At 33.9% G+C, this 21839-nt stretch overlaps 1 protein-coding gene and 1 long non-coding RNA gene across 4 annotated transcripts; both read right to left on the reverse strand.

Moving 5' to 3' along the window:
- Window positions 1-1954: 1954 nt before the first annotated feature.
- On the reverse strand, window positions 1955-4143 carry LOC148782950 (uncharacterized). Its single transcript, XR_016051554.1, has 2 exons — window positions 4037-4143; window positions 1955-2327 (listed from the first exon to the last, which is right to left on the reverse strand). It is a non-coding gene; the product is annotated as an uncharacterized LOC148782950 (long non-coding RNA).
- Window positions 4144-12723: 8580 nt separating this feature from the next.
- LOC18429217 (pre-mRNA-splicing factor) lies at window positions 12724-19860 on the reverse strand. Of its 3 annotated transcripts, none has more exons than XM_006838508.4 (3): window positions 19142-19860; window positions 13247-15111; window positions 12724-12994 (listed from the first exon to the last, which is right to left on the reverse strand). In XM_006838508.4, exons 1-2 carry the CDS (start codon window positions 19474-19476, stop codon window positions 13251-13253), a joined length of 2196 nt encoding a protein of 731 aa, XP_006838571.1. In that variant the 5' UTR covers window positions 19477-19860; the 3' UTR covers window positions 12724-12994; window positions 13247-13250. The 3 variants fall into 3 exon arrangements, with proteins under 3 accessions (XP_006838571.1, XP_011621521.1, XP_088717338.1); XM_011623219.3 differs by having other exon boundaries at window positions 13220-15111; XM_088861212.1 differs by lacking the exon at window positions 19142-19860 and adding an exon at window positions 17004-17165 and having other exon boundaries at window positions 13220-15111.
- Between the last annotated feature and the right edge of the window lie 1979 nt (window positions 19861-21839).

A 21839-nucleotide genomic window follows, 5' to 3' on the forward strand; every position in this document is an offset into this window, starting at 1 on the left:
TAAGACCATAGGTTCATGATTCATGATAAGATTGTGTCAAAGTTTTACATTGGTTGCCTACCTAATGCAATCTACCTCTTTAACTGGGCTTCGGATAGGTTAAGAGAAAACTTAAGGTCCTCATGCTTATTAAAAGATGTAATGTATTTCATATATGTTCTAATAAGGGTGAGGACCTTAAGTTTTCCCTTAACCTGTTCTAAACCTGGGTAAAGGAGGTGGATTGCGTTAGGTAGGCAGTCCATGTAAAACTTTGCCACATCTTATCATGAATCCTGAACCTATGGTTTTACTGAAGGTATGGCCTTTGAGAGAGAGATCCAAATACCAATATAAAAATACACACACCAATATAAATAAATGATACATTTGCCGATAGTAAAAAAGATGTCCATTGAATTTGACAGAATCTCATAGAAAGACAAGAATATGGATCTCAATCTACAAAGAAAGCTGCTGTAAAACTTTATTTCAGGCTCCTTATTCAAGGCAACTACAAAAATTTGACTTTTCTCTACATACAAAACCCAATGACATTTTGCACCTCATCTATCCCCCCCTCCTCTCACTCTCAAAAGGAAATGTCAAGTAGCATGCAGGTTAAAACTAAGGGAAGTAAGAAAATAAACAACATTCAGGAGGGAACAATGGGGATATCCAATGGCAGATGAATTTTTCCTCAAAAACTTTCCAAACCCCAAATATCTTTTTTTAGTTTTCTCTTTCCTTGAATTATAAGAATTCCCTCCATAATTTATGCCATCCTCCACATCAGAGAATAGGCTCTCTCCAAGTTGATCTAATCGTATCACAAGAATTTCCCAGTTCAATCACAGGTCTTGGGAACAAAACCTCCACACGTAAGCAATAATTCAAACAAATCACAAGAGCAACCCAGCACTTCAGAGGTCTCAAGAACTAAACCTCCTACACTTGATGGTTCTAGGTTCCCAAGGGAACTAATATTAATATTGAGCTTAAGTAATCACCTTTACAATTTGCCTCATTAATGCTTCGCATTGTTTTCATGGTACAACTTTCTGGATAATATGCTATAGCAAATGACGTAAATCCTTAAAAGTACATGGCACCTCTCAAGCCACAAGACATTAGATTCATACTTCATAAGGGTTAAAGCAAACCTTCATAACCTGTAATGACAATGCAAAAATTTACTAACTCGTCATTTCTTAACCTCTGTTTTAATTAGCCTTTTATGTTCAACATATGATTATTGATCATTTGAAAGTGCTAGGACTCTTGAACTCATTGTTTTTTAGAAAAACACTTCTAAAAATTTATTAACAAGAAAACCCTTCAGAAACCCCAATCCCTGAAAGGCTCCCTCAAGTATCTTAGGTACGATTGACAAAACAGAATCTTGAATATTCAAAATTTTAGAAATCTGAGTAAAAGCATTTCGAGCATTCTATAGATTTAGATTATATATTATTGTTACATGTGTTTTTTTTGTGTCTGTTTAACTGTCCGCATTTTTTTTTGGTAATTATCAAATATTTGAAATTTGATTGTTAGCTGACAAACCCACAATTCATCCTTTTCCTTATTAGGAACGTTGATATTTAGGCATATCCTTTTTTCCCATAACTAACCTATCTTACAAATATCTCTCTCTCTATCTCTCACGTGAAAAATAGTTCTTTCAATTTCCTGACTGACATACAATTCGTATGTTCATACACTTAGCAAAAATATGTTTTTATGTAAATTCCAAAGGAACACAACTAAAAGACTAATGTTTCAGTTGAAATAGGCCACAAAATGATGCAAGGCCTTGATTAAATGTTAGTTGTGTTCTACTATTAGTGAGATCGACAACATGAAGAGAAAACAAACAAAAAGTGGAAGTGAATAGGAGGCAAAAAGAAAAAAAATAAAAGAAGTATCACACCATAATGACCTTATAATACAAGAATACATGAGACTTGTCATATAAAATTCCCTTCCTCTTGCCTTAATGAGAAATTCTTCAGTTTTATAAGAATGGAGTAATTATAAATTTCTCTCTTCGTTCTTCTAATTTCTAAAGGAGAAAATAAATTGCAGCTTTTCAAGCCAAAGTCATCAAATGGTCTTTCAATTCAAAATAGGGGTTGCCTGATAACATCTCAAGAAGCTTGGAATTGTGGGGTAAATCCATCTGGTTCATCAAATTCTTTCCATTGAAAAAGAGATAGACATTTTAGAGGAATCCCTAGTGGGGTAATTGGAGGTTCCAATGATTGATACTGCTAAAATGTCAACAGCCTGCAACTGCAGGCATCAACTCAGCCCCAGATTTTCCTTCAGATGCTGCTCATTGTAACCTGTTTATATGCACAATCTAGTTATACATCCAATCCCAGAAACATATTAATGTATCATAACCATTCATTCAAAGATATAATGGATTCATTCATGGCAAGGAAGAAAAATTAAAAGAAAAAAATGGTAGAAAGAGATCACCTCTTAAGAAAACTTTCCCACCACAAATAATTTCAAATTAACCACGAAAAACTCATTATTAAACATAGTTATTGAGTTTAAAAGCAAAGGATCATGGAGCTAGAGGATGTAGAGAACTAAATAATCAAAATTATTGAAAAAGGAAAAAAAAAAGACTTACAGAAATCAATTCCAGTAACCCACAAATATAAGACTTAGAACACAAGGTAACTCCTAATTTGTTATAAAACCTAGCTGAAATTACAGCAAAATTGATACACAGGGCCTATTTTTCATCTACATGAAAAAAAGGATCTCCTACTGTTACATATGTTAAGAAACCCTAAAAAGGATTACAAAGATCACACAATTATCCATCAAAATCACAGATAATTCTCAAAAATGAACTCCACTAAAATCTGTTCAAGTCCAAATCTCTTTACATTTGAAGTGGGTTCGTGCAAAACGCAGAATAAGATCCCATATGAGGCAAATAGTCCTTGAAAAAATAGATATATATATATATATATATATATATATATATATATATATATATATATATATATATATATATATATATATATATATATATATAGAGAGAGAGAGAGAGAGAGAGAGAGAGAGAGAGAGAGAGAGAGAGAAAGAGGGCATAATTAAACAAGGGTAAGGGTTCTTCACTTAAGCTCGAGACTAGGCCGCTTTAACAGAGAAAAAAAAATACATAAGATAAATAGAGAAAGAACATGTCTCTCCTAAGATAAATCAAATCTCTTCTTCGTTTCTTTATGCCTTAATAGCGAGAGAAAAATAAGAGAAGAATAATTTAGCAGAGCGAGAGAAAGAGAAGAGAAGAGAAGAGAAGAAGATAGGAAACAGAGAGAGGGGGGCTCAGTTGTGCATGAGAGAGAGCTAAACCCGGCAAGATTCAATGAAGAAAAAATGATATCCGCTTAATGTGATCACCAAAGATTCAAGTCTTACTTGAATTCTTGGTAATCTTGATTTTGGACTTTTACTTGAATATCATGGGATATCACACCCTTTGTCCATTTCAGCATCATACTTTTTTTAATTGGTTAATATCATGAAATATTCAGATATTTGGGTGCAGTTGAACTCGAACATACCCTTAGGCATAGAAAAGGAATATACTGCAATTCTTCTTTCTTTTTTTTAAAAAAGGCTCAGAGGAAACCCGTTGATGTTACCTTAAAACTACTCCCTTACCCCAAGACAATGGCAGTTCAAAGCGCCAAAACTTTTGTAAGAAATGCGTTTGGAGGGCATGGATAACTCTCATAACCTCCATAAACTAAAACAAATAATCCCTTAAAAAAACTCCATGAGGGGTACAAAAGGGAGAAAAAACCTAACATGACAAAGACCTGGAGAGATTGAACAATGCAGGTTATCGCTCAAAAAGATAGAACAACGAAACTTTGTCGACTCACCGAATGCCCAGGAACAAACAAAATCCAATAGAAGTAGTAAAGCCTAATTAATGTGAGGTTTTAAACTTTTGAGTTACAGAGAAAAATAAAACAGGGAAAAAGAAAACAGGAATCTGTTGAAAGTGCAGAGCTTAACGTACGACTTTCCCCATTTCCCCCGGAGCTGTAGAAGCAACGGGAGGGGATTTGAAGTTTGAAACAAGGACCTGAACGGAAGGTGGGGCCAAGTTTGGCCACTGCCCCAGCCGCGCTATCACGTAGCGTTTTAAATTCCTAAAATTCGGTTTACGCCTGCAACCTTAAACCATCATACTAAATCTATTTTAAAAATGGTCAAATCAAATAGATCTGTAAATAAATAAAAACATCTTGAAAATAGTACATAAAGAAAAATCTTGAAAAATAGACTGCTCTAACAATACGTTGTAAGATGTATTATTTTTAAGACTCAATTTTTTTTTCATATCCATACATCTGGATATTGAGATGATCGATTAGAGGGCATTCCAACATCAATAAAGCATTTTCTTATGATTTTTTATGTGTACCTTAATCCTATAATTTGAGGTTTCAACCTTATATAAATTTTTTCCTTTTAAAATTGGATGCAATTTACATAAGACTTGGGTTTTATGAAAACAAACTAAAGCCTCACTTAGAGTCCTCGTCTGGAAATTGCTTTGGGCATAAAAAATCTCCATGATGGCTTAAAAATCAATTTCTAGTACCGACTATGACATTTGAAGATCTTGCGGATCTGTGAATACATTTTTTCATGGCAAAGTGGAAAGTCTAGATAATGTGTTACAATATACACTATTTGTAGAGCTTCAACTCTTGTTTTTTTTTTTTTCCACAACCATAATGTTTGAGGCCAAGATGATCAAATTGAAGGTTTTCCAATACCATAATTGTAATTTTCGTTGAATTTTATGGTGAGGCTTTAATTATTTTGATAGGGCTCCAGTAGCATTCTCTCCCATTCCTCTGGAACCTAGTGCTTATAGTATCCTGTCACTAGATCATAGTGTACATTGACTCTCTTGACCTGGACAATTACTTGAGAGGACTTTTTCAATATGAAATTTTGGAAAACCCCTAAGAATCACTATTATTATTCTTAGAAGAAAAATTTTTACACTTTTTTAATCCTCACGCTTAGATTGCACGCTCTAAAAATTGGATGGTCTCTGTTCAATCTTGAGACATTATTCTTTTCAAAGAGCATAGAGGAGGGCTGCACTTTCTTTGCATTTTTGTGAACCATTAATTATAAGATAATTAGTTGGGATAAGGCTGAGATAAGGCTGGGATGATGATTATGAGGTTTATAAGATAAATGTGAAGAAATAGACTATGATCAAAGTTTCAAGAAAAATAATAATATTATGGTCTCCGCAATTTCATGTCCATCCTTTATTCCTAGTGAAAGTTCTGAAATCCACATACATAAAAATAAAATTAGGTCATGAAATTGAAATGGCTTAGTGTAATGTTCGTCATCCTTGGCACCCATTGCAAACTCATAGTCCTCCTTTGTCTGTTCTGTTTCCTTTGACACTCCAATCTTGTCCATATCGATTCTCTAATGCAATTCAGTACATTTTGCACTAGTAGGGTTCATGTTAATCCTCATTTATGCATTTGTCTCTTACTGCAATTTATTCTTTTGAAATCAGAATCAAGTTCACACCACGTTAGCAGTCATCAATCAATGAACACTCAATATCTTGTATTGATAAATGTTAAAGCTCTTTATCAGTGATCTTTTTAAATTTATACGTCTCCTATCTTGTCTTCATATGCTTCTTTGGTCTTCTGTCCATGGCCTTATACAAATAGCCTGTTCTCCTTGACATCCTCCACATGTATGTGAGGTTAGCACAGAGTACTGAATTTCTATTGGATTGCTAAATGCTGCTGTTCTTTTTTTTCCATCTTCCTGTTTTGCAATACTAGTTCAGAGTTCAATTGTAAGGTACATTGAACCATAGTGTAGAATCCAATCCATTCCCATTCTTTAGTTTTACTTTCCGTATTTTGTGCTTCTTCCGCATTGCTAATTGCATTCTTTGTTTTGAGCTCCCTTGCCCTCTTTACTAGGTTTCCATCTTCTATGAAAACCTTGTCCTATCCTATACATCCACCAGAGGCTGCTTGTTTTGTGTCTAGGTCCTTTTCAACATCTAGTATTGCCTTATGTCTTTGTTTGCTTGGTTTCTTTGTTGTCGTAGACGGAATCAAATTGATCCTGGAGGCTCCTAGGGTTTATAGATAAGCTGCTCTTGTTGCTGGAAGCATTTCAGTTATGTTAACAATATTTATCATGGTAGCCCTCATAGCTTTTGCTTCTTTTAAATTTGCCAATCTCCTACTATAATCATTCGAAAAGTGGAATCTCACACCGAATTGAACTTTGCTATCAAATCATTTCTCATGTCTCAGAAAGACTGAAAGGCTCAAGGCCTCATACAGACTGCCATTTATCGATGTAACTATATTTCTCATGGGAAACCTGAAGAGTAATCCTCTAATGTTCGCCCTTCCAGGCCCTTTTTATGATTCCTGGTAGAAGGCTTCCTTGCTTGTACTAATCTTGTTTCTTTACCGAGGTTATACTTAGATTGTGGGATGAATGGAAAGGAATTGATTTTGTCAGAATTAAGATTGATTCCATTTCATACTTTTGGAGATGAAGCGGATAGCATTAGCATTCTGCCATACTGCTGAATTGTAAGTACATGGTTTTGTTCGGTGTTTTGAATTCGGCTGTAACTACATGGGGGCTGTAACTACATGGGGTGAATTGCTGTTGTCAGTTTTTCACTGGCAATCTTCATGTGATGTTTCTAGTGAATTAGAAATTTCAGCACATGCATGCCGACATTTTGCTCGCTCTCTCTCACACCCTCTTTCATTTTCTACGCAATAGAAGCTTGAGAGATGTTGGAGCGTTTTATTTGTGGTTCTTATAACCAGTTACTTAAGATCAACTATTCTTAAGAATATTTCTGAGGGAATCTGAGATAATATGCTTAATGTATTTGCATTTTATCAAATGAAAGGACTTTTTCTTTATAGTAATTGTGATGAGCAACCTCAAGTTTGCAGCAAGAGCACTTCCAAAGGCGACTTTGGATTTGAGAACAATTTTCTGTGAATGGATGCATCCTACTTTTGTAAAAGAAAGGCAAACTGCATGTTATGTCTTTTCTAGATTTGTGGTTATCATGTTTTTAAATTTTATATTATTTTCTTCACAAGATGATCTAAAGTAAGGTGAAGATATGAAATTTCCTTATAACGAACACTCAAAAAAGAATGTTTCCTTCCAAGTTTCTAAATAGAGGGCATCAATTGTTTTGGCGATTTTTGTGTAATATTCCTAAAACTAGCATACGAAAATTTAGATTAAAATGAAAAATGGAAAAGTATATTATCTTTGGTACAAAGTGGTCACAATTAATCTTGACCATTGGATGTAAAATTAGATAGCTACATCTATCCCATTGACCAGACCCAAACTTTAAAAGAAATTTTCTTGAACTTTGGGACACGCCCAAGCAATCAGATGGTTGCAAATAATTTTCACATCGGATGGTTGCAAATAATTGTGACATCCTTTTATCAAAGGTAATAGTATCATTGTATACAATCCCATGAAAATTTTAAGCAATTCATGGGTAGTTGTTTTTCTCAAGATTTCCTTTTGGGGACCGCCATTTGTGCTTAGGGCTTTGGTATTCCAATCCATCTGTACGGCGGCTTTAAGAATACCGTTTTTTTTGGGTGGGAATGAATAGTGAATAGCGCCATGAAAATGAGCCATTGGCCATGGCCATTATCGACCCCTAAATATTGGCTTTATATTAGGCAATTATTTAATGACATTTATAGGATGAGGTATCATGGTGTATGTTGTTTACGGATGGCATAGTTTGGATCAGTGTTAAAAAAACGGCGAGTCAAACCGGACTCGTCCTGTTCGACTCGAGAATCGTACTTACCGTGTCGGTTCCGACACAAAACTGGGAACCGCCCCGTTCTAGAGCAGAACCGCCGGTTTCCGGCCTGTTCTAGCGGGTTCCCACCCGGTTCGGGAATCGTACTTACCGTGTCGGTTCTTCTCACCCGGTTTGGGAATCGTACTTACCATGCGGGTTCTGGCACAAAATTGGGAACCGCCCGGTTCTAGAGCAGAACCGTCGGTTCTAACGTGGTTCCCACCCGGTTTTAGCCGGTTCCCTCCCAGTTCTAGCCTTCACACTTGTGTATGTGTCACACGTGCCACACATGTACTCCCACACGTGCACCGGTTCAGGCCTCACATGAGTGACACGTGGCCATCGCACGAGAGTAACACGTGGCCACACGTGGCAACTCATCTCACGTTTGCCTCCATCACATTTCTACACACGCAACAAAAAATCTAGTTCACATGACTTTATAAAGAACCAAGCAACACTCATCCTTCAATGTAGGATAATTATCACAAAAAGTCATTAAAGCAATATCATTGAATATATATTATTATGGAAGCTAAAAAATTCACATGTGATGACATGGTCATGTTGTTTAACAACATCGAATTTTGGGTGTATGTCTTGAGTTCGAACCCTATAGTAAACACCAAAAAATATTTTGAGTTCGAATCCCTTAGCGCACAACAAATTTTTTTTTTTTTTGAGTTCGAACCCCTTAGCCCCATAGTGAACACCAAAAAATATTTTGAGTTCGAATCCCTTAGCGCACAACAATTTTTTTTTTTTTTTTGAGTTCTAACCCCTTAGTGCACGACAATTTTTTTTTCTTTTTTGAGTTTGAACCCCTTAGCGCACAACCAAAAAATACAAAAAAATTTTGTTGTAAAAAAAATAAACAAAGGTAGAAAATACTGTTGTAAAAAAATAAAAAAAATATAAAATAAAAGGCTTTTCAAGATAAAGATAAAAAAGATAATACAACATTTTTTTTTATTTTTCTTGTAAAAAAAATACAAGGTAATATAACAAGTATTTATTGCAAATAAAATAAAACGGAAGGCATAAAAAAATAAAATGTACTTTGACAGCAGCATTTTTTTATTTTTCTTGTAAAAAAAAATAAAAAGTAATACAACAAGCAAAAAAAAATGTAGTACAACATCTTCTTCTTTTGTCAAAAAAAAAAAAACAAAGATAATCAACAAGTATCATATTTTTCTTGTAAAAAAAAATAAAAGATAACACAATAAGTATTTCTTGTTAAAAAAATAAAAGGTATTTTCTTCATACAACCTAAAAATAAATGGTCTAATTATAATTTTTATTTTTATAACAAGATGGTCTTTAACATAAATTTAGTAATATTAATTTAAAGATAGGATTCATACAATGAGGCCATTTGAAATCTCTCTTTCTACTAACAATCTCTGCCACTAATTTATTCTAGAAACCTAAAAAATTAAAGAAAATTGGTACGCATTCTAATAATTTCTACATTGATAAAAAAATCTTTTATTTTATTTATTAATTTTTGTATTATAAATCATGTAATGTACTATTTTTCTTACAGTTGTCAATAATACATTTTAAATTGGATGATATTATAAAATATTTTGGATTTGTTATTATTTATATAATAAAATAATTATAAAATATTGTTGGTATATAATATTATAGCTAGTTAGGTTGTAATAATTTTGGTTATTTTAGCGGATTAGGGTTTTTCGCCAATTCGAGATTTTAGTGGCCAAATTTTCATCGATTTAGTCAACTCTTTATTGTAGTCCATATATGATTATATAATTAATCCATGATAATTCTATGATTTCTTTTGTGTGATGTAAATTTAATGGTCAACGTAAATTCATACAAGGAAAGATCATCTCAATATTCACAAATTGATGAAAAAATGAAAGTTAATAATGTAGTACCATCATTTCTTATTGGATTTCTAAAAAACAACATTTTATAATGAATTTTAATAATTTTTTTGGATTTTTTTGAAGCTTTAATCCGATCGATGCAGTCGATTCCCGATCTGAATCGCCAATTCGCCGATCCGGATCGGTTTTTGAGGTGCCCGATCCGGGTCACCAATCCGCTTTTTAAACCATTGGTTTGGATTGATGAGACTAGAGATGGTGTTAATGCAAAGTTAGAACTTTGAAGGGATGCTCTACAACATGTGGTTTCAAAATTAGTTGGACTAACATAATACATGGAATATAAGTTTAGTATTAATAAGAATATAAACGAAAAATTAGCTGCAATTGATGGCAAAAAAAGTACCTAAAATAAATTGTTTTTTATATCTAGAGTTGATAATCTATGAGAATAAAGAGATTGAGGAAGGTGTCGCGTATAGAATTAAAGCTATGTGAATGAAGTGGAGGTGTGCTTCCAGAGTCTTGTGTGTCGCATACCAATTAAACTGAAGTGGAAGTTCTATTGTACGATTGTAAGACCAGCCATCTATATAAGACGAAATGTTGAGTATTCAATAAACAATAAATCTATAAAATAAGTCTTGTTGAGATGTGAATGTTAAGATGGATGAGTAACAAGATAAGAAATAATAAAATTTAGAATGAACATATTTGAGTGAACTTCGCGATGGCTCCAATAGGCGATAAGATGAGAAAAGTAAACTTTTAGGTGGTCTGGCCATCTGTATTGTTGTTTTAGATTAGGTAATTTGGTTCAAGTGGAAGGCTCTAAAAGCGTAAGGAGAAGACCCATAATAACATGGATAGAAGCAACGAGAAGAGATATATTGATTTAGGGTCTGTCTAAAGATATGGCCATTTGTTTGATCCAAATTTTGAAATATACACTCTTTTCATCCTAATGAACAATCACAAAAAAGGAAAAAATTGAAAACACAACCTAGAAAGTATTTTTTTAGCCCAATTAACATAGGCCGTTCATTTTAGTGAGATGCTTAGATCTAGGCCTTAGAAAGATTTTTTCATTTCCAATTTTTTTGGATGGCTTTATTATCATTAGAAGAACAATGTTAAAAAAGAAAAAAATAATTTTAAATTTATAAAGGTTAAAATCTTGAAATTCACAAAATGAATGACCTAGATTCGTTTTTGGAGATGACTCATTTTGACCATAGGGTTCAAATTGAATCTTTTTATTTTTTGGAGATTGATTATTGAGTGTGTGTGCAAAATTTGGAGTCATACAAATACCACAAACATTGTTTTCTAGAAGTGTTGTTGTATTATCCTAAGATACAGCCGTTGCATCGGATCATTGCTCTCTCTCTCTCTCTCTCTCTCTCTCTCTCTCTCTCTCTATATATATATATATATATATATATATATATATATATATATATATAGAAAAAGTTTATATAGAGCCAAGGCTCAAAAAAATCAAATTTGAGCCTACGTCAAAAATTTCACTAGAAGAGATTGTTTTGATGCCCAAATATCCTCTAATTGATCATCTCGACATCAAGATGCGTGGACATGAGAAAAAAAAGGACTTCAAGTTTTGAAAATAATATACTTTGTTACGCATTTTTTGACAGTCAATTTTCAAGATTTTTAAGTTTTCATAGATCTATCGATCTACACTGTTTTTAAAGCTTTAAACTTTATAAATAAAGGATAAAAATAAACTTTAAGACTATTATAAATATTTTCAGTAACCCACATTTCTTGATACTATTTGAAGGTAGGCCCTAATTTGATTGTTTAGAGCCTAGGTTCTATACAAACTGCACCCTATATATATATATATATATATATATATATATATATATATATATATATATATATATATATATATAGGAAAATCTTAAAAACGTTTGCATGTCATGTATGTAGTATATATATATATATATATATATATATAAAAGTCTTAAAAACGTTTGTATGTCATGTAAGTAGTTTGGCATACACAGTTACGAGCATGCTCAAGGATATTCAGCGTTGACCCTTCGATTGTTTGTTGGATATGGACTTTTTTCGACTGGATTTTTTTGGATATGGGATTTGTTTTCCGGTTTTTTTTTTTGGATATGAACTTCTTTAGTAAGGTCGATGGTTTACATGGGGATTTGGATTATGGATAATGTCGATGTGAGCCTGGCTATTTGAATTTCGGATTTGTGCTCGGGTATGGTTTCCACAAGGTTGGAACCTTAAACAATTCAATTAAAACGCACCTTCAAATTTTATCATAACATGTAATTTTGATAAAAAAAATTCATAGGATTATGCCAAAATCTATTTCGACATCTAATTATAAAATTTTATTTCAAAAAATAGTTAAAATCAAATAGATCTATGACCATATGAAAATCTAAAAAATGGATAGCCTAGATAATGTATTGAAAGATGCACTACTTTTAAACCTGAATCTTTTTTTATTTTCATATTCATACATATCAATGTCGAGATGATCAATTAGAGGTTTTTTAACCATTAAAACCACTTTTTTCTAATTGCTTTTTGAGGTGCATTTGTAATTATGTATTTTACGGTTGCAACCTTATATAAACTTTTTCCTTGGTTCTAACCTATATCTTAATTTATTATAGTTTATTATATTTGGAATGATGAATTCAACATGTGCACCTTGCTTTTTATGAAAAATCGACTCTTCATTTTCCAATTTGTATACAAGTTTTCCTAATTTTTAGTGACTATTCATGTTATTTTTTTTATTAATTTCTTATGATTGTTCATATTTTGTTTTCCTTCCTTCACTAAATTTTCCCAAAAATTTTCAGTATCTCTTTCTTTGCTCATGGAGACGGCCAAAAATCAGTGAACTCCCAAGCCCTAAAGGGAGCCTGAGTATACACCGTACAAAACAACGTCAATAAATAAAGAAAACGAAGTTCAGCAGCTGGCATTAACCATAATAACAAGAAACCATAGAAGTACGGCGGCCTGAGTGCCAAAATGCTACAAATTTACAGGGTCTAGTATCATGACTCCCTATCTCAACTAGGTTTGGTTTCAAACCAACTTACCAAACACAACAAACTCAGAAAACCAGGTGATGCTCCCAACTCTGAAATGGCGAGACTTGGAGAACCACTCGTCTCAACAGTCCTGCTTGCCATGGGAGAATCAAAGGCCATTCAAATCAAGCCTGCAAAAGAGAAAAAACTTATTTTAACTAGAACAAACCACCTATAAGAAACCAAAGAGCTTGCAAAAGAAATTAACTCATAATGAGAATAGAGAAATGCTTCATAAACGACCTCACTGATCAGCAATAAACACAAACTCTTTAAGAAACTTTTTCTGTTTTTTTATTTAACTGAGAAACAACTGTTTAAATCCAATTTAAGCATTTCCATAACACCAAGCTCACCCTTTCGCCGATCCAGAATGTATATACCTCTTCACCAGTCTCCTCTGGTGGACCTCTCTGGCCTACTTCTCTTCTGTTCATACTCATCGTGCCTGCCCCTCTTTGAATGCCTTTCCAAGTCTCTTCCATGCTTTGAGCCTCCACGTTCCTCTTCTCTCTCATGACGATCTTGAAAAGCCCGCTTTTCTCCTGCTTTCCTATGATCATGCTCTTCCCTCCTTGAGTCATTTCTACTGTTATCATCAAAATCTCTCTCCTCACGGTTAGCACCACCCCTGTTCTCTCTCCTCTGGGCAACAACCCTGTTCTCGAATTCTCTATCCTCCCGGATAGCATCAACTATGTTCCCTCTCCTCCACTTGAATTGTCTCTCCTCTCGGTTGGCACTTCTGTTCTCTCTACTCCGGTCATCACCCTTATTATCGAGCTCTCTCTCCTTCCAGATAGCGCCATCACCCCTGTTCTCTCTCCTACGTTCATCACCCCGGTTACCAGTGTCTCTGTTCTCCATTCGGTCCCTTCGTTCCACATCTCTCCAATCTCTCTCTCTAGCCAGGTCGTGAGCTACTTTTTCAAGCTCACTTTTTCTGCTAACGTGACGATGTTTCGATTCTGGTAGATTACTTTGTTCCCCTTCGGCCTTCCTTTTCCTGCCCATCTTCTCACTGACCCCATAGCCTGCATCTCTATCATATCCATGTTCTTTTACAGGCTCATCTCTCACAGGCATCACTGCTTTTTCCTGTGTGCGACCCTTGGAACTGGCCTCTTCAATCTCTTCTCTCTCACTCTTATCATATCTGGACCTCTTTCTCGTGGGCCTCTCGGGGCTGCTACTGCCATAACCACTGCTATCACTCTCTTTTTTGCTGGCTTTTTTCACTTTCACGTCCCTTTTCCTCCTATCATCTATGGACCTCTTTCTAGCACTCCTTTCATGGCTACTGCTACTATAGCTACTACTACCATAACTATCACTTGAATCACTATCACTCTCATCAGTTTCAGAATCAGGCCTTCTAGCAATTCGGCCGTCTCTCTCCTTCCTTTTCTTGGAATTTCTCCTCGAGCCATCGGTATCAGAGTCTTCGGATCTCTTACTTTTTAAGTTGTTCCTATTTCTTTTCTTTAATTGTTCGCGTGTATTTCCTCCCTTAACATCATGATCAGCTTCATCATCAGTGTCATTCCTCCTGCCGCCTTTTTCATGCTTGGCAAAAGATCTTTTTGGGAAGTCCTTTCCACTATCACTGTTGGATTCATCGGCATCATGCCTTCTCTTGCTCTTACTGTGTTTCTCACTTCGCTTTTTAGGGTTTCTCCTATCACTGGAGTAATCAGACTCACTATCACTCTCTGTATCATACTTTCTCTGTCTTTTCCCATGTTTCTCCATTCCCTTCTTAGTATTCTTTAGGCTGCCACTATCATTGAGCTCATCGCTGATGCCATACTTTCTTCCTACTCTCCTATCTTTTTCAACAAGTCTTTTGATATGTTTCTTGCCATGATCAGAGTCAGAGTCATCTTCTGAATCAAGCCTTCTCTTCCCACGTTTCTCCATCATATGAGTTTCTCTCTTGTCATCATCAGCATTAGAATCATCATTATCAGTTCCTTTCCTTCTTGCATGCTTCTCAGCCTTAGAATCACGACCATCTCGGGGCTTCAAATTCTCATCATCTGACAGTGCTTCCTTTTTCGATTTCTCAATTCCTCCAGGCATGTCAAGATCCTCATTTTCAGATCCAAGTAATTTTTCATTATCCATTTGTTCTTGAACTTCCTTTTCAGTTGTTTCTTCTGCTTTAGTGATCCCCAGAGCAGCTCTAAAGGTCTCAAGTTGCCTTTCTTTCTTGGCAGCAATCTGATGAGTTTGTGTGTAAGAAACCCTGAACAATGTAAGCCAAGCAGGAGTTAGTAACATAATAAATTCTGTATGTGTGTGTGTGTGTGTGTGTGTGAGAGAGAGAGAGAGAGGGAGAGAGAGAGTTATGCTGTGTGTGTGTGAGAGAGAGAGAGACCCATAACTTGAATTTTGTTGGCCATTAATGTCATTTTCAAATTTGATTGAATAGTCTAGACCATTTTTCATAAATATAATGAGAATCTTTCCAAAACTCAAACTATGAAATTCAAACTTCCAAGAAAGGAATTCTATATCCAGAAATAAGACAGATCCACAAACAATTTCAACATGTGTTCGTCCAATTACATATATGTACTACAAATTTATGTCACGTTATATATGGTATAACTAGAAATGATGCTCAGAAAATAAAGTCTATAAGGTCCAACTACATATATGTACTACAAATTTATGTTATGTTATATATGGTATAACTAGAAATGATGCTCAGAAAATAAAGTCTATATCTGCAACAAATTTCATTAAAACATAAAATGACAAAGCAAGAAATGAGGATTTTTTAGAACAGTATGATAACAGGGTCAATTCTAAGACAATCCTATAAGCAGTGACAAGGAGAAATAAATGATAATATCAGAGCGAGACTATTAGGCTTAGACCGGTGGTAAAAGAAATACCTAAGGATGTCCCAACGTGAGTCTAAAAAGACAACTAATTCAGGAAAAGAACATTTCTGAAGAGGTTTATAAAAAAAAGCAGACACAATTTCATTTATCAAATGAAATGTGGGTGAAATTTTCAAAAATTTTATGTTGTGAATATAGCAATGCAGATAGGAAGCTTTCTATCAAGCGAAGGATGGTAAAATGAGGCAAGAAAGGTAGTACTTTTGAGGTTATAGTGGTGAGGAATATAAACTTTTAAAGAATGTAATGGTGAAGAACATGCAAGGTGAGAAGAGAATCCTAGGTTCCAATGGAAAAAGCTAGGGACGGTCCTCCAATTCCTGTGACACATGTGCAGGGCCCCAATGAGACTTCAGTTTAAAGTTCTAAATGGGCCCATCCTTTCTTGAGATGGTTTTGGTCCCCCCAAACAAGCATCCACCTCTGAGACTTTGGACTATAGTTCTTCAAGGGTTTCGCTCTTCTTGGGCAATGGGAGAGGGGTAACATTCCAAAGCAAATATATATTACTAGGGGAAGTTGAATGTGCCACAATCATGAAGCTGGAAAAAACATGAAGTTCTCGAACCTATCCATTAAACCAGGTCTTCAACTCGGAAATAGGGAATCTCGACATTGGTTAGATGGAAAAATCACCCCATATGTTCAGGAAACCTTTTTTTGAGTAGAAAACCAAGGAAGCCTCGAGAATTTGTAATCCTTATGGATATCAATCCCAAGTTAGAGATGTGAAACTATAAAATTTAAAGCACCGAATCATTCCTTTTCCAATAGGAGATTTCACGGCCATTATCAATTTTTTTTAAAAAAAAGACAACAAGATTATTATTTTGAAGAACTAATCAACCGTAAGATGGTGTACTGGTTAGCCTTGTACTCTCTAATTTCAATTTAGTACAATTGTTACCATTCTCACGAAAAAAAAATTCTGTAAGAACTAATACACTGAATAACACAACTTTAAGTACTATATACTACAATATATTGAACAAAAAGGACTAATGTACCAAGTAACCCAGCCATAGGCATAATAATTAATATCGCATGTAAATTTACCTCTTTTCTTTCAAGGAGAGAAATATTGCCATTCCCAAAGAATATCTTATTTTAAACCCTAGCACAAACTTGAGCATAGTTTAGTAAATTAGGTTCACTTTTCTATGTTTCACAATCCAAATTCTTGTGTAAAATCATCAGTATCTTCATGCTGCTTGAGATTATGGATTACCTTATATCGATCGACCTTTTCCAAGAATAAATGGTTTTAGTTGATCAGTCGAGTGGTCTCAGTGGGACCTGTTTATAGATTGAACAAGAATGGTATGACTTCCATTTCCGGATTAACAAATTGAACCCTCCCCATAGGCATTCTGGTTGTGGGACACATTAACTATGAGTCCCGAAAAGAAAGAAAACAAAAAAAATGAGAGGCAGGGGGTCAAAAGTTACTTTAGAGAATTGGAATCTTCTTGAAACGAAAGAATTATCACAATAAACAACTTCCCAGTCAGCAATTACAATTTAATCAATCAGTATTACCTATAACAACTTATGAAGATTGTAATATACCTTCTAAGATGAACTCCACAAGAATGTCAAAGTGATGCAACTCACTAGGATACTATTAGTGCTCCAATTTCAGTGAACCAACTTTTTTCTTTTTGAATAATCAACTTATAAATCAATATCTTTAACTTGCCATAAATATAGGCTTGTAGAAGTCTAACTTTATATAAGGTTATATTAGGCCTAATATAACCTTACTTGTAGAAGTAAGGTTAAAGTATACAATCCATTTTATTTGGAAAATGTAGGTTTTAAAATGCATTAAAATCTATACAGTTCAACTAAATTGGATGGTGTAAAACACTTCAACGTTACCTCTACAAGTAAAGTTGTCACCTGATATACACCGCATCGAATGATAAAATAACAAAAAAATGCTTAATTGTATAAGCCACTTAGGGAAGACCACTGGTAGAAGTATCTGGAAAATTAGCAATGAAAAGATTGAGAATGGTAAGTTTTGCTCCTCGAAAAACATATAAAATGGCTGGAAAAGGGTGTGTGCACACAAGAGTTCTCTGATATAGTAGCCAAAGAAGGAACACTTAGACGCACTTTGTTCAAAGCTCCAACAATATTCTTTTGAGTTTAACTAGTTCTGTTTACATAGTTTTTTCTCTATAATACACTGGTAATCAATTTCATAAAATTTAATTTCATCAATACTGCACAAGATTGTTACTTGCAAATAAATAAATAAAGAAAACACATTCACACACACAAATGAGAATTGCTAATAACGGACAAAATCCCTATGAATGATGAGATAATCCGGGAAGCCTTTCTCAAATATATGCATGCACCAGATGTCAAGTTCTGGTATAAAATATCATAAAGCCCTATTCTTCACCGAGCTTAAAATATACATAAAACCCATTATCATGCAAGTTAAGATAAACGCATGTGAGGAGTCAATTCTACCTACATGATATATGATTGGAGAAAACCCTATATATAGTGTAAACCACTATGATTAACAACATTTTTCCTTGATTGCTTTCTAAACAATTCCAGAGTGGGTAAATGCTATACATGGAATGAGATGGAAATGACAGAGAACCAAGATATGTAAAAAACCAGACAATCTTCAAGCTAGATAAATCTATCAATAAAAAGCAGAAAAGCTAAGTCAAAACAGACATAGAAAATGCAAGATTGAAGATCAAACAATTCATAGACCAACCGACACTCTCAGTAGCATTTGATTCATGAAAAATTATAATTGCAAGATAAATAACTTGCAGAGGAGGGAATAGGTTTGAATTTGTGCTCCAAGTGATTAAAAAAATAGATCTTGTAAAAAAATTTACTTCATTTTTTTTCTATTGATTGGAAACTTTTTATTTCATTAAATTGTAAGATAATAGAATATTGTCTCGTGGTATAAGAGTTTGCATAATATCCATGTAATCATACACAAAATGTACATCTGAAAATTCAATTGTGCAAGAAAAGAAATCAAACACACTGAATCATCACTCATCAGCCATTATATCTGATTTCGGCATAAGAAATAACCTCAGCTATGTTGATTCCAATCCCATATTCATAAATAAAAATAAATAAATAAAAAAATGCCACAATAGGCGCAATCCAAAACATTCAATTAAAAGATGAAATTTAAGCAAGTAATTCATAGAAACCACGAGTATAGAGAAAAAACAAAAATAAGGTAAACAAACTGAAGTTAACAGACAGAAAGGAAACACAAAGCAATAACCCCTAAAACACAAAGAAAAAGAGAATACCATCAAAAATTTAAATCAATAACAGGTTTAAGAACCACGAGAAGGAAATTACTTATTGGTAGTGTTAATTCCACCATCCTCCACCTCCTCAGCTTCAGCCTCGAACCTCTTTTTCGCCTCATGTAACTTGTCAAGAATCTCATCCTCCGTATAACCCTGATCGGCTAAGGTTTCCTCAAGTAACACCAGTTTCAATTGGATCTGGCGTTTCTTATCATGATCTAAAATTTCCTTGTTTGCTTTCTTCACACCTCCTGTTCCCTGATCACTCCTAAACTCTTTGGTCTCAACCCTAGCGCTCTTTGGCTTCACAAAAAACTTATTGCTCTGTATATACCCATTTGTACCAGAACCCCTAGGGGTTTGTAAACCTATGCCATTATACATGGCTGAAAGGAACCTAGGGTTTCAGAATTGGTAAGAGAGAATTTTGGGTGCGAAAACCCTAAAAATTGAACAGAAAGCCTAGCAGCAAAAAAAACGTACGCAGTTTTTGGGAGATAGGGATTGAGGGAAGGGAGATAGAGCAATAACCTTTGGGTGGGTGCGAAAACCCTCAAAATTGAACAAAAAACTAGTAGCAAAAACGGGAGATAGGGATTGAGGGATGGGAACCAACGTAGGATTTTATACAGTCATAGGGATTGAGGGAAGGGAAATAGGGGATCCTACGACCTAGGATTTTATACACTCAGGCGCCTTAGTTGGCGGCATGGGAGGGATCAGGCGATTGAGGAAGTGAAAAAGGATTTTATAGTATACACCCAGTCGCAGGCGCGTCCCACCGCTTATAATATGGTCCTAAGAGGACAAGATGGTCATATTCTGCTTTTAGATGATATTTTTTTATTTATTTTTGGAATCCAATTAATAATAATTAAATTATTATTTTTAGAAAAAAAAAAAAAAACTTCTTCAATACCTAGATTTTTCCCTTAATTTTTGGATGTTCATTCTTCAAGACTATGACTTTATTTTTTTCAGTCATGTAGAACATACTATTTCGTTTTTAATGTTCATATGTGCTCAAGAAGTTACATCTCCAAAGTCTTAAAAATATTATAAACGTGAGATTTGAGTGAGGGAGCAAATGGACAATATACTCCCATAAGAGCAAAATATATTTCGACTTTAATTATTGGGGAAACAATAGCATTTTTTAAGATATTAGACTATTAAGAATTTATTTTAGAAAAAAGTTTATATAAGGTTCCAACCTTAAAATGTAGAATCAGAAATGCACCTAAAAAATCCATCAGAATAGGTTGTTTTAATGTTAAAAACCCTCGAATTGATCATCTCAACATCAAGATTTTAAGAATATGAGAAAAAAAAAAAAAGGATTTAGAGTCTCAAAAATATTACACCGTCCATTTTCAAGATTTTCATATGTTTCTTGATCTACTTGATTTTAATCATTTTTGGAGTTTAGAACTTTATAATTAGATATAAAAATAGACTTTCAGATAATCCAAATAATTTTTTATATTAAAATTATATATTATGATAAAATTTGAAGGTGAGCCTTAATTGGATTGTTTAGAATTGCAACCATATAGAAACCACACCCTTTACTTTAAATTGGCTATCATGGGCTATTTTGTCTCTCTTTTAAAGATAATTTTATAGCATCTTTGTCACTCATCTTAGAAATATTATTTCCTCTCATTTTTTTTCCTTCCCTTTTTTGAAAAGTCCAATTATTAAGCGCTTCCCTAAGTACAATTATTAAGATATCCTGGAATCGTGGTTTAAACAATATCATACAATTTAGTCTTCTTCTTTGATTTGTGTCCCTTTATTTCAGTTTTAAATAGAGAACACGAGACCATGAAAAAGTGGGAGTATTGTAAATTATAGAAGTTATGCGCATATTTTTTTTAATTTTAATTAAAAAAATCTCCATAATAAAATTGGGGGATTGTATACAATAAGACTATTTATCTTTATTACTTATAACCAATAAACCATCCAGAGTGAAATCTAATAGTTTGAGTGCGTCTTGAAGTTTGAAAAAATTTATTCCGAGCTTTGGAATAAATATAACCACCCAATTTCATGCTAGTGACCACTTTATACCAAAATAAACAGTCACATATTGTACTTTTTTTAAAGCGTGCGGTATGTATAGAGCCGAGGCTCTAAACAATCAAAGTAAAGCCCACTTTCCAAATAATATCGAGAAATCTGGTTTCAATACTGAAAATCTTTGTGATAGCCTTAAAATATATTATCGCCTTTAATTATAAAATTTAAAGCTTCAAGAATAGTGTAGATCAAGTAGATATATGAATACTTGAAAATCTTGAAAATTGACGGTAAAAAAATGCGTTACTAAATGCACTATTTCTAGAACTTGAAGTCTATTTTTTTCTCATGACCATACATCTTGATGTCGAGATGATCAATTTGAGGATATTTGAGCATCAAAACAACATTTTTAAATAAATTTTTTGATATGAGCTCTAATTTGATCGTTCAGAGCCTCGACTCTATATAAACTTTTTAGTTGAGCGCTTTTGCCTACAAATTTTTTACCAGGAATACACTTTCCCCCATAAATTGGCCCTTTACTCCCCAGTCCTTGTAAAGATGCAACGATCTTTATTCACTCAAATAAACATGAAAAAAGTTTAAATAAAGTTACAACTTTAAAATGTAGAATTAAAGATACACCCCAAAATCTATCGAGAAAAGTTATTTTTTATGTTAAAAAACCCTCTGATCGATCATCTCAACATCAAGATGTA

This window comes from Amborella trichopoda, chromosome 3 (assembly GCF_054954075.1).
Source record: "Amborella trichopoda isolate Santa Cruz 75 chromosome 3, AtrichopodaSantaCruz75HAP2 v2.0, whole genome shotgun sequence".
Classification (NCBI taxonomy): Eukaryota; Viridiplantae; Streptophyta; class Magnoliopsida; order Amborellales; family Amborellaceae; genus Amborella; species Amborella trichopoda.